Genomic DNA, 13,289 nt, shown 5'->3' on the forward strand with positions numbered 1-13,289 from the left:
AAATAAAGTGAGCTGAGTAATTTGGATTAACATTCTCACTTGGAAATATTTAGGAAAGTTGGACAAAATGTATTTGAAAAAGTATTGGATATCAGAAAGCTAAGTTAGTGAATAATTATCAGGCTAGTATCTGGGAGAAAACAGAAATTCATAAAGGAAATGAATTCTTCATCTGTGAGCACTTGTACCCTGGGAGCTTTCATAGATTTTCTAAAGGTCACCGAGAAGCTGAGCAAAGCTAAAACATTCAAAGGCTTCAAAGGCAGAATGTAGTACCAGCAAAGAGGTAGGGGCTCTGGCTCTGGTAACCCCAGTCCACAATACCAAGTTTGAAGAATTTCTGAACTAAGGATTAACAGGAAGTAAGGGTATTAGTACAGTCAGCTCAGCTCTGAGTCACATGGATGACTCAGAAAAATCCCAGTTCCTGAAATTGTGTCAAAAAGATCCTGAATTACTAGTGGCTAAGTGCGTACCAGAGCATATGAAAAGTCTTATGGAAGATGAACGTATCAATCATGTTAGGAATCAAACTGCAGTTGATCTTTGAACAACATGGGAATTAGGCACCAACCCACTGCACAGTTGAAAATCTGCCTATGAGGTTACAGTCTGTCCTCTATAACTGAGGTTCCATTTCCATGGATCATAAGAGATTGTAGTATGTATTTTGTGGAGGGACTAAAGAGCCTCTTGATGAGAGTGAAAGAGGAGAGTGAAAAAGCTGGCTTAAAAGTCAACATTCAAAAAACTACGATCATAGTCCTAGTTCTATCACTTCATGGCAAATAGATGGGGAAGAAGTGGAAATGGGGAAAAAACTTTATTTTCTTGGGACCAAAATCACTGTGGACAGTGACTGCAGCCATGAAATTAAAAGATGTTTGCTCCTTGGAAGAAAAGCTATTAAAAATCTAGACAGTGTATTAAAAGGCAGAGATATCACCTTGCCAAAAAGATCTGTATAGTTAAAGCTATGGCTTTTCCAGTAGTCATGTATGGATATGAGAGTTGGACCATAAAGAAGGCTAAGTGCTGAAGAATTGATGCTTTCGAATTGTGGTGCTGGAGATCTTGACAGTCCCTTGGGCAGCAAGGAAATCAAACCAGTCAATCCTAAAGGAAATCAACCATGAATATTCACTGGAAGGACTGATGCTGAAGCTTCAACACTTTGGCCACCTGATGTGAAGAGCCGACTCACTGGAAAAGACTGATGCTGGAAAAAAAAAAAAGACTGATGCTGGGAAAGACTGAGGGCAGGTGGAGATGGGGCAACAGAGGATGAGTTGGCTGGATGGCATCACTGACTCAATGGATCCAAGTTTGAGCAAACTCCGGGAGACAATGAAGGAAAGGGAAGCCTGGTATGCTGCAGTCTGCATGCTAAGTTGCTTCACTTGTGTCCGACTCTGCGCAATCCTATGGACTTAGCCCATCAGGCTCCTCTGTCCATGGGATTCTTCAGGCAAGAATAATGGTGTGGGTTGCCATGCCCTTCTCCAGGGGATCTTCCCAACCCAGGGTCTCCTGCATTGTAGGCAATTCTTTACCATCTAAGCCACTAGAGAAGCCCATGCTGCAGTCTAAGGGGTTGCAAAGAGCCAGACATGACTTAGCGACTAAACAACAAGATATATTTAGTGAAAAAAGTCTGCATTTCATTAAAGTGGGCCCATTCAGTTCAAATGGTCTTGTTCAAGACCTACAAGCAGGTGTTCAAATATAATATTGGCATAAAGGTAAAGATAACCACACATACAAGAACACAAGATAATGAGAATTAGCAGAAACAAACATAGAGCATGCAGGAGAGCTTCAGATTTGGGAATTATTAAACACAGACTATTAAATAATAATGCTTTTCATTATTAGATGAAAGATATAAAATTGCAGCAGGACAATTAGAAACTGTGACATGCTAGGTTTGCATATTTGAAATTAGAAATTTGAGAACAAAAATACAAAGGGCTAAAAATAAGCAAGATGCATTACAAAACATAAGTCAGGAAGATTTGTTCCACCAAGTATCAAAAATAAAATATCAGCTATAGTGATGAAGACAGTATACCAGCACAGGGATAGAAAATGAACAAAAAATACAGCAAGATATGTATACATATACGGATATGACACGACTTTGGTGGCACTGCAGAAAAGAAGAGACTTCAGTAAATGGTGATGAGGCACTTCCTAGGATATAGAAAAGTAATTCCTCATACATTAAAAACTTAAAGTATGGAAGTCAAAACGAAAGCTTTAGAAGGTAATACAGAGGAGTATCTTTTGACTTTGTGGCTTCAGAGAACAATTTTTAAAAATTCACAAAAAACTCTAGCCTTAAAACAAAAAATTTGATACTTTCCAGTAAATAACCATTAAAAAATTCTTTATATCAAAGAACATCATAAAAGAGGGAAAGGCAAGCCAGAGTGGGAAAAAATATTTGCAGTTATATAGCCAACTAAGAGATGGGAATACCAGACCACCTGATCTGCCTCTTGAGAAACCTATATGCAGGTCAGGAAGCAACAGTTAGAACTGGACATGGAACGACAGACTGGTTCCAAACAGGAAAAGGAGTACCTCAAGGCTGTATATTGTCACCCTGCTTATTTAACTTCTATGCAGAGTACATCATGTGAAATACCAGGCTGGATGAAGCACAAGCTGGAATCAAGACTGCTGGGAGAAATATCAATAACCTCAGACATGCAGATGACACCACCCTTATGGCAGAAAGTGAAGAACTAAAGAGCCTCTTGATGAAAGTGAATGAGGAGAGTGAAAAAGTTGGCTTAAAGCTCAACATTCAGAAAACTAACATCATGGCATGCGGTTCTATCACTTTATGGCAAATAGATGGGGAAACGGGCAGACTTTATTTTTTTGCGCTCCAAAATCACTGAAGATGGTGATTGCAGCCATGAAATTAAAAGATGCTTGCTCCTTGGAAGAAAAGTTATGGCCAACCTAGACAGCATATTAAAAAGCAGAGACATTACTTTGCTAACAACGATCCGTCTAGTCAAGGCTATGATTTTTCCAGTTGTCATGTATGGATGTGAGAGTTGGATTATAAAGAAAGCTGAGCACTGAATAATTGATGCTTTTGAACTGTGGTGTTGGAGAAGACTTCTGAGAGTTCCCTGGACTGCAAGAAGATCCAACCAGTCCATCCTAAAGGAGATCAGTCCTGAGTGTTCATTGGAAGGACTGATGTTGAAGCTGAAACTCCAATACTTTGGCCATCTGATGTGAAGAACTAACTCAGTGGAAAAGACCTTGATGCTGGGAAAAACTGAAGGCGGGAGGAGAAGGGGACAAGAGAGGATGAAATGGTTGGATGGCATCACCAACTCAATGGACATAAGTTTGGGTAAACTCTGGGAGCTGGTGACAGACAGGGAGGCCTGGTGTGCTGCAGTCCATGGGGTTGCAAAGAGTCAGACGTGATTGAGCGACTGAACTGAACTGAGCCAACTAAGAACAGGATTTATAATGCTCTTTAATGAATCAAAGAAGAAAAAATCTGCCAACACAAGCAAAAAAATGGGCAAAAGAATTTAAAAGTCACTTCACAAAAAACAAAGAGTGGCCAGCAAACATATAAAAACGTACTCAATTTCACAAGTAACTAGGGAAATGCAGAGTAAAACTTCAATGAGATATAATTGCACATCCAAAAGATTGGCAAAATTAAAAAAACAAACAAACCTGTTAACACCAGAGTTGAGCAAAGTAGAAAAGCACAACATCTCTGTTGCTCAGGGAAAATTTTGTTTTAATCTCATAAAATTTAAGATGTAAATATCCTACAATCAAGGACTATTCCTAGGCATACATAGCTTAGTTGCACTAGGCGAAGGGATAGGCTACCCACTCCAGTATTCTTGGGCTTCCGTAGTGGCTCAGATGGTAAAGAATCTGCCTTGTAAGGCAGGAGACCTGGGTTTGAACCCTGAGTTGGGAAGATACACTGGAGAAGGGAATGGCTACCCACTCCAGTATTCTTGCCTGGGTAATTCCAAGGACAGAGGAGCCTGGCAGGCTACAAAAGACTCGGACATGACTGAACGATTTTCACACATAAAATAACGTTCACTGTGCAACTGTGATCCTCCTTCTGCGAAAACCCACTGTCCACAGTCAACAGAATGAATGAAGTGTTACATTAATGCAAAGGTAAATTATACATCATTGATGATGAATAAAGTTGTTACAAGCAACAACATGGATGAATCCTATGTTGAATGAAAGAAGAATCCCATCTTGAAGGAAAATATAGTATAATTCTATTTACATAAAATTAAAAAACCATCAAAAGTACAGTACTGTTTAGGTACAAACATAGGAGGTAACATTATAAATAAAAACAAAGACAGTTATCACAAAAGGGAGAATAGTGCTAATGTGAGGGGAAGCTGGTTGTGAATGGGAAGGGACTAAAAGGGGAGTTTCTGGGCTGCTGTCAATTTTGTATTGATTTGAGAGCTTGTTATACAACTAGTTACTTTAAAATTATTCCCAAAATTGTGTATTTGTATTTTATGTACTCTCTTGAATATGTATATACACACAAATGTGTATATATATGAATACATATATATTTCTTAAATAAAGAAAGCTAAGACATGGCAAGAAAAACAAATTATCGACTGGTTACTTACTGGGACACCCAAGACTGCAACTTCCTGATTTATGTTTTGAATTTGTTAGAAGTAAAATAGTTAAAGCAATACCTAATGACTGTATACTAAATGGTTATGTATTTACAATCATAATGAAATTTCTGATAATATTTACTGCAGTTGAAAGGTATTAGGTAAAGAGATTTTTCTCCCCCCTTAAGATCTCACTTTACAATTACAAAATAGTGAACTCTAAACACTGCTAACATTTTTTTATGCCTTATCACTGGCGCCATCAGGGTGTATCATATTACACAAAAAATAAAAATACACATCTATATCCAAGTTCTACCCTTGGGACAATTTAAAGGAACTTATAAGTTAGTAACATACTGCTCTGAACTCTATAAAGTAATGAATGGGCTTTAGAAATCCCTGACCAGCAGTCTGGGATTTACCAGATCTTCCCCCTCAATTGTTTTAACAGTTTCCAGGAGCCAAAAGCACTTGGAAGTAATGTCCCTCCACATCCAGTGAGTGCTGTATCTCCATGACTGCACAACTTGAAAACTAGGAAACACCAAAGCAATACTACTCATAAAATGAATAGTAAAACTGGAATCTCCAGAGTCAACTTCAGAACAGGATTTACAAAGATAATGTCAAATTTCTTGATTTATTTTTAATAAGTAAAAAATCACTCAGTGGTACTGTACAAAATCAAATCATTAATTTTTGCACCTGGTATTTCAATCACCAGCAGTGATCTCATGGTACAGAAATAAAACAGACAATGAAAAAAAAACTGTCATTAAATTCATGCTGGCTTTCCAGTTTAGCAGAACTAAATAGAAGAAATAAACGGCAATACTGTTACCCATAGGAAAAAAAAAAGCAATGACAAAATGGTTTCACATTTAATCATAAAATGAACTTAATCTTTGTTGATTCTGTTTAAATCTGCTAAAGCACTGATCTCCAGAAATAAGAACTGATAGCCAGGTTCTGTTCTAAATTTACTTCTGAAGAGATGTAGAGATTTATATAGAGTAAGTAAGATACTAGATCATAGTTGAGAATTATTGAATGGCTACTGAGAAAGTATCAGTTGCTGTCGTAGAGTACAAAACAAAAAAGTGGAACAGACTTCTTATAGGAAAGTTCTTTTATTAGTGCTAGCCTCTAATGTTCCAAGCCACAGAGCTTTGATATTCCTGAATTCACTTTTAAGTAATATTAATTTTAAGCACTGTGTTTGCAATATACATGAAGTGAGAGGGAAGGATATGATGAACCAAAATTAATTGCTTATTTCAAAGGTAGTCAGTTCCTGTAGACTCATCCTGTCCACTTATCCTTGCCTCCAATGCAGATTACCCTTTAATCATACAAATTCAACCTCCATTCCTCCATGGGATGATGCTTTTACAAAAGAATGAAACAATATGCCTGGTTGACTAAACTACATACAGATGGAATAAAAGGAAAGTTAAGGAGGGAATAGAAAAAGATATCAAATTGTATTAATACTGATGTGAATCAGTTTTTAATTTATCAAAGTACTTATTAATGGTCTGAACAGAAAAATAGAGGAAAAGCAGCTAGAAGGAAATGACATTCTGTGGTTACGAAATGCCAATTGCTTTAGGACACATATCACTGGAAGTAAATGAAACACCTGCTGTTTTCACTGAGTTTACAGTGTTGAGTATACTTTATGTTATTTTAATGAAAGCATTTCTATGAATACCTGCAATAGCTCCTAGCAGAAAACAGAACGTTTCTATCAATAAAGATCTAAAAAAATAAATTTTTATCTTTGTCAACTCCCTTTCTGGGAATGTGGAATTAAATAATACATTTCCTTTAAAAAAAAAAAAATTGTTTTTCTGTCCATTTGTTTGCTGGAAGAAAAAAAAAATCAAGACTCAACTAGTGATAATTTTTTAATTTCTACTCTTCATCAACTTCTAAGGACACTCCATTTACAAAACTTTTTAGTCTTATATACTATGACAGTTAGGTTTAGAGTTCCAAATAAATAAAACAGCCACATTAGAAGGCATACTGATGAATCAAATGACCAACCATATTTATCTGTTTGCATTTGTGGATTCTCTAAGAGGGCTGTCAAGAGTTCATACAGTATTGTTAACATTTAGTTCCGGTTAACACCTGTCATCATGACTTATGACACTGATGCTGTCAACAAAGATCCTGATTTTGGAGAGACAGTGATATAGCAAACTCTGGTAAAATGAGCAGAGGTAACATTTGTACAATTCTAAATGTCTACTCTTTATCCACTGCTACTATCCCCCCACCTACATTGATGTTAAATTCAAAGCCTCATCTTGAAAGGTGCAGGGAGCCAAATACTATTTGAAGAGAAAAATGGGCCTCAAATACTAAACAACAACAACAACAATTTATAAAATGAGATTAAATGTTTTGGATAATTACATTTGTAACTTTCAATTTCTTGATGTTTTAGCTCTTCTAGTCTTGGGTATGTAATTTTTCCTTCGTTTCATCCAAAGAAGTCAATATACAATTTTTTGGTAAGCATTATAAAATGGCATTCCAGTTCAAAGTTGCTTGTGATCACATCCACATATGAAGCACAACATGAGTGTATATACTATGCTTCAAAATCCTTTACAATTCTTCACTGTACTTCCTTTTTTTTACTGATGGTTCCCTTAAATTAAGGCTTTATCAAAGAGAAATCCATAGCATTTTGAGCTGACTTTTTTAGTTCCTGAATTAAGTGCATTCTTTCCAAAATCAAGTAGTCTTAAATTTAAGACAACTTCTGTTCATCAGTGTCATGACTAAAGTAGTATCTTACTGGAGGTCCAGGTAAATCTTCGTCTCCATCAACATCTGGAGCAAATGACACAGTAAGATCCACATATCTCTTTTCAGCAGAAGGTTTCACAAGTTTATGCATTCTAAGAAAAATAAACAAGGACAAATAATTTGGTAAAGTCTGTAAAATTAAAAGAGTGATTCAATGATTATGTTGTCCAAAGAATCTGATCTTGTTTAAATTTACTTTTAAATGTAGTAATTCATCTGCTTTCATATAATTAAGGAAATGAATGATTTACCTAACAATTTTTACCTCTGTTGGTAATGATAAAGAATACAGACCACTTATTAAAAAACACCACCCCCCCGAAAAAAACCACATAGCAAAAAAACCCAAAATGTAAGCAATGCTTTTAAAAAATGAATATATAGATGGGAAATACAGATTCCTGCTCTTGTGAATGAAGCTTATTAGTGGGGGGAGATGATAATATAGTGATTATTAGTGACAAATGTTATGAGAAAGGGAACAAGTAGAGCAGAATAAAGGGGATTAGGAGTGCTAGGCTGGGAGATTGGACAGGATATAGTATTAGATGGGGTTCAGAGGGGCCTCTTTAGGAAGTGCAAAGACCAGAGGTGAGAGTTAGTCAGATGGCCATCTCAGAAAGAGTTGTAAGCAAAGGGAAAAACTAGATCAAAGGTCCCATGCTGGAGAATGGAATGTTCAAGGAAAAGGAGGGAGTTCACTGTAACTGGAATATTGTGAACAAGGACAGAGAAGTATGAAAGGAACTCAGAGGAGTAAGTGGGAACCAGATACTTTAGGGCCTTGCAGACCACTGTAAAGACTGGCTGATTTTGCTCCCTCCGTTCCTTTTTCTCTCTGCTCAAATGTCAGCTTATCAAATCAAAATATGACAGGCAGAGGGATTACCAAGATTATCTAACATACTAATATACTGTAGCAATTTAACACACCTTTATTCTGCTTTATTTTTCCATAGCACTTACCACCATCTGATATTCATGTCCCTCCTCAAGAAGGGTAGGGACTTTGCTTCACTCACTGCTGTATCCCTAATGCTCACAAAAGTACCTGGGATATAGTAGGCACTCTTCGAAAAAATATGCTGAATAAATGAATGACAATGACAATTGGCATTTTTTTTAATACTTCAGTTTCACCAGCCTAATCCTCAGTGCTTGCACATAAGAGGTGGATCTGCTTTTACTTAGTATATTGATCAAATCAGGTTTCTAAGCCCATTAGTTTCAAAGCTGACTCAGAACTACAAGAAATTCACAAGAATATTGTAATCCTATAAATCTCACTGGGAAGGTAGCCTATGAAGCTTGGTACATTCACTGTCTTTATTTCTGTCATTAGATAAGAGTAAATCATGTATTTTTACCTGAACTTCAATAATCTCTACACTTAATTTTCTAGTGTACATCCAACTTATATTTCAATTTCTAAGAATCTCTTGCATACAATGTTTGGTACTTACGTTAACTTCAATCTTTTTGCATGACCAGGCACTATAGGAACATAGAGCATTTTGACTCCCTGGACCACCATTGTTGGCTCAATTCCATACTTCTCCTAAAAATGAATATCAAAAAGAAAAACAATCAAAGCTCCATCCAAATAGAAAATGGTTGTGACAATGTTTTACAACCAGTAAAAAGAAAGCAAATTTGTGATAAATAGTATTTATAAAAACCTCCAAGAGTCGGACATGACTAAACACTAATGAGATCATGTATAAAAACTAACAGACTCAAAGCAACTAATGAATAATTGTCTCACTTTGACTGCATTTATGAAGTCCAAGAGGGTGAAATCTTCTTTTCCATGTATAGTCCATCTGTCCCAAATTGTAAATGATATTCCATTTCTGTTGTAGAAAAATATTCAGAACAAAAACATTCACATTTTCTTCCCTTGAGTAATAATAAAAAAAACCCCAGAAATCCACTATTTGTGATTTAACTAGATATTAATGTGTGAGTAAAAAAAAGGAAAATATAACTTAAAATATTCCAAAATCTTACTTCCCCAGTATACTACACAGGTAACCATTTTTATCAGTACCTTGTTATCTTTCCAATGTCTCATTATAAACCAGTATGTCTTAGCAAGAGAGTTTGGTTCTCAATAGCTGCATAAGTTTCACTGTGTGGATGTTTCAGTCTCCTATCATTGGACACTTAGGTTGTTCTAATCTTCGGCTATGATAAACAATGCCAGAATGAACATCCTATACGTGTATCATTTGAAATGAGTGAAACCCATGCAAGTTTGAAATATAGTGCTGTATATGTTTTAATATGGGTATTTTATATTCTCATCAATGATGTATGAGAGTAAAGCTTTCTCACACTATTGCCAAGATGGTAATTTTCAAATTTTTTGCTGTTACCAGTTTAAACTGTAAAAAATGAAAGTCCCAGGGAATTGTTCTGCTTTGTCATACAGCTTTTGGAACTAGATGCTTATTCTCATTATCCATTAGTCAGACACTAAGGGTGGCTTCTAATTCATCCGAGTTAGGCAAACATAGATGAAACATAAGAAAGTACAATGCTGAATAGTGTGGCAGATTAATAGTGTGCTGACTATACTATGGCTAGTTTAGTCAGAAATGCTTCATGCCAGATGCATAAGAATGAAACTGGACTTCTATCTTCCACCATACACAAAAATTATCGATTATCAGAATGAATCAAACACCTGAATTAAGACCTAAAACCATAAAATTCCTAGAAGAAACCTTAGGTGGTAAGCTCCTTGACACTAGGTTTTGGTGATGAGTTTTTAGATTTGACAGCAAAAGTAAAGGTGACAAAATAAAAATAAACAAGTGGGACTGTATCAAACTCAAAATCCACAAAGGAAAAAAAAAATCAACAAAATGAAAAGGCAACCAACTAAATGGGAGAAAATATTTGCAAATCATATATCTGATAAGGATTTAATACACAAAATATATAACACACTCAGACAACTCAACAGCAAAAAATACATACAATCCAATAACAAAATGGGCAAATGACCTGAACAGTTTTCCAGAGCAAACATACAGATTGCCAATAGGTAGATAAAAAAGACGCTCATTATTACTACCAGAGAAATACAAATCAAAGCCACATTGAGGTATCATCACACACCTGTTAGGATGGTTATCATCAAAAAAAACAAAAGGTAGCAAATGCTGGCAAGGATGTGAAGCAATTCAACCTCTTGTACATTTCTAGCGGGAATGTAAAATGATACAGCCACTACGGAATGCAGTATTTAGGTTCTTCAAAAACAACAAAAATAGAAATACCATATGATCTAGCAAATCCACTTCTGGGTATTTATCCAAAGAAGATGCCAACACTAACTTGAAAAGGTATCTGTACTCCCATGTTCACTGAAGCTTTGTTTATATAATAGCCAAGACATGGAATCAATCTAAGTGTCCATTTTGGAGGAATCAATAAAAAAAGTATGGTGTCATATACAATGAAGTATTATTCAGCCGTAAAAAGAATGAAATCCTGCCTTTTGCAACAACAGAGATGGACCTTGAAGACATACTAAATAAGTCTGACAGAGAAAGACGGATACCTTATCACCTTATGTATATGTGGAATTTAAAACAAACAAACCATCTCTCTTCCCCAGAAAACTCAATCAACTAACTAGAAAAAAACCAAAAAACCACAAGCTCATAGAAAGAGGCAGGTGGTGAGGGTGAACAAAATGGATAAAGGGAATCAAAAGGTACAAACTTTTGGTTGTAAGGTAAGTCATGGATATATATAATGTGCAGCACAGTGACTATAGTTAATACTGTATTGCATATTTGAAAATTGCTGGGTGAGTAAATCCTGAATGTTCTCATCATAAGAAAAATTCTGTAACTATGTTTGATAACGGATGGTGACTGAACTTATTGTGGTAATCATTTCACAACATATACAGGTGTCGAATCATTGTGTTGTACACCTGAAAGTAAATTAATGTTGCATGTCAATTATATAATTTAAAAAAAAAGGAAAAAAATGCTACATGAAGATGGGGTTATGACCTTGTCTTGAAGTGATAGAAAAGATATGTGTGTGTAGAGAGGAAAAGGAGTGATGAAGCTATTATTTTTCCCTTTTAAAAAGTAAAAAAAAAAAAAAAAAACTATTTCATTCTCATTATGCAAGAGAAGCAGATCTTCATGCATACCTGATTTCAGTTTTTCTTACTTCAGATGTCTCTGTAAACACTATGATCGGAATGGCTAAGTTAAGGAAACAATTTTTGTAAGCTTCAAATGGATAGTCACCAGCTACTTTGATCATCTCCAATGCAACCTAGGTAAAAGAAGGTGATCTGATTATATAATAGCCTAAAACTAACTATGACTTTAATTGCACGTATATAATTTTCCTGACTTCTTCTCAAGAATTTCTGTGTAGAGAATAAAAGTAGTTATTAGACTAGAGTAATAAAAATTTCTGTAAGTCTAATTAATCTGACCATGTAATCTTCCTATTTTGAAAGCAGACACCAGCACTCAAGAAATACAGCTGTCTGAAATCATTTAATAATAGGAACAATAACTATATAGCGTCTATGAGTAACACTAAAGTATAATAACTAGCATGGTCCTAAAGATTCTAAATTGTTAAGGAATTGTTAAGAAAAGACTAAATCAAAAGAAATCCAAATCACTATTGAGAACAGCATTTTTTTAAGGCAAAGAACTAAAATCTAATATTATCAAAGTGCAAAGTCTAGGATAGTTCATTTTATTCAAGAAAAATAAGGCACATGGATTGTATGGAGGATACAAAGATGATTAAGAGGATTATTGCTTGTAAGAAAAATTATACTCTAACTCAAAGGAGCTTATTTAAAAATGTTTGCATTATCTGTAAAAGTTCAAAATACAAGATTACTGTATTTGCAGAAATACCTTACAATTTTAAATTATAAGGTCAATAAGTATCCTTCCTTCTCTAAGATCTCCGAGTGAATGGTTTAGGGGTGGTATAATAGGGAAGACAGGAAAGAAGTAATGATATAGCAACATTTTCACAGAATAATAATCTCACCAAGCCAGAGACTGCAGCAGTAGATGTTGCTATAGCAGGTATAATTCTACCTGCTATGCGCTTTGTTTTCAAACGGTCAGCGGGTTCAATACTATACATTTTGGCACGAAGATTTGATGCAGCTGTGATGAAATCTATGTGTCCATTATGATCATCATCTTTTTCAAATGAAAGCACTGCCATCTGAAGGTCACCTGATGATAACCAGAAAAACAAAGTTTGCTAGTAAGTAATAAAGGCTTTACTAAGTAAAAAGCAATGTGGGCTCACTACTGTTGAAGAATCTTTTCTGTGTTTTGTTTAGCTTTGTAAGTAACTGAAAAATACCAAAAAAGAAAAAAAGAAAGAAAAGTCAGAGAACTTAAGTTATTGAAGGACATGAAAATGATGGCTTTAATACCCCTAAATTAGAGAAATTTTGATATTATAAAACTTTTCTAAAAAATATAAAAATAAAGCCGTGGCAGATTCATGTCAATGTATGATGAAACCAATACAATATTGTATAGTAATTAGCCTCCAAAAAAATAAATAAATAAAGTGGAAAAAAAAAAAGGCCATGTACATTTACTATTAAGCAGTTTACAATAAAAAAGTCAACACTGGCTACTGTTCAAAAACCGATTCCCTAAGTACTACTCTGAAAAATTTTACCTCTGATAACTAAGCATAGAGTCAACTGGTCAAATAAAAACAAGTATTTTGGGGGAAGTTTTTAAGATTAATTTGTGGTTCCCCAAATCA

General features: G+C 35.2%; 1 protein-coding gene across 1 annotated transcript in view; it reads right to left on the minus strand.

Moving 5' to 3' along the window:
- Positions 1–3,616: 3,616 nt before the first annotated feature.
- Positions 3,617–13,289, minus strand: part of UBA6 (ubiquitin like modifier activating enzyme 6) — an 88,977-nt gene continuing 79,304 nt past the window's right edge. The window contains exons 29-33 of the mRNA XM_005892888.2: positions 12,546–12,739; positions 11,674–11,801; positions 9,259–9,346; positions 8,957–9,051; positions 3,617–7,585 (exon numbers count right to left, since the gene is read on the minus strand). Of these exons, the coding sequence (XP_005892950.1) occupies positions 7,435–7,585; positions 8,957–9,051; positions 9,259–9,346; positions 11,674–11,801; positions 12,546–12,739 (656 nt within the window). The 3' untranslated portion in view covers positions 3,617–7,434. The remainder of the gene's footprint in view (positions 7,586–8,956; positions 9,052–9,258; positions 9,347–11,673; positions 11,802–12,545; positions 12,740–13,289) is intronic.

Source organism: Bos mutus, chromosome 6, assembly GCF_027580195.1.
Source record: "Bos mutus isolate GX-2022 chromosome 6, NWIPB_WYAK_1.1, whole genome shotgun sequence".
Classification (NCBI taxonomy): Eukaryota; Metazoa; Chordata; class Mammalia; order Artiodactyla; family Bovidae; genus Bos; species Bos mutus.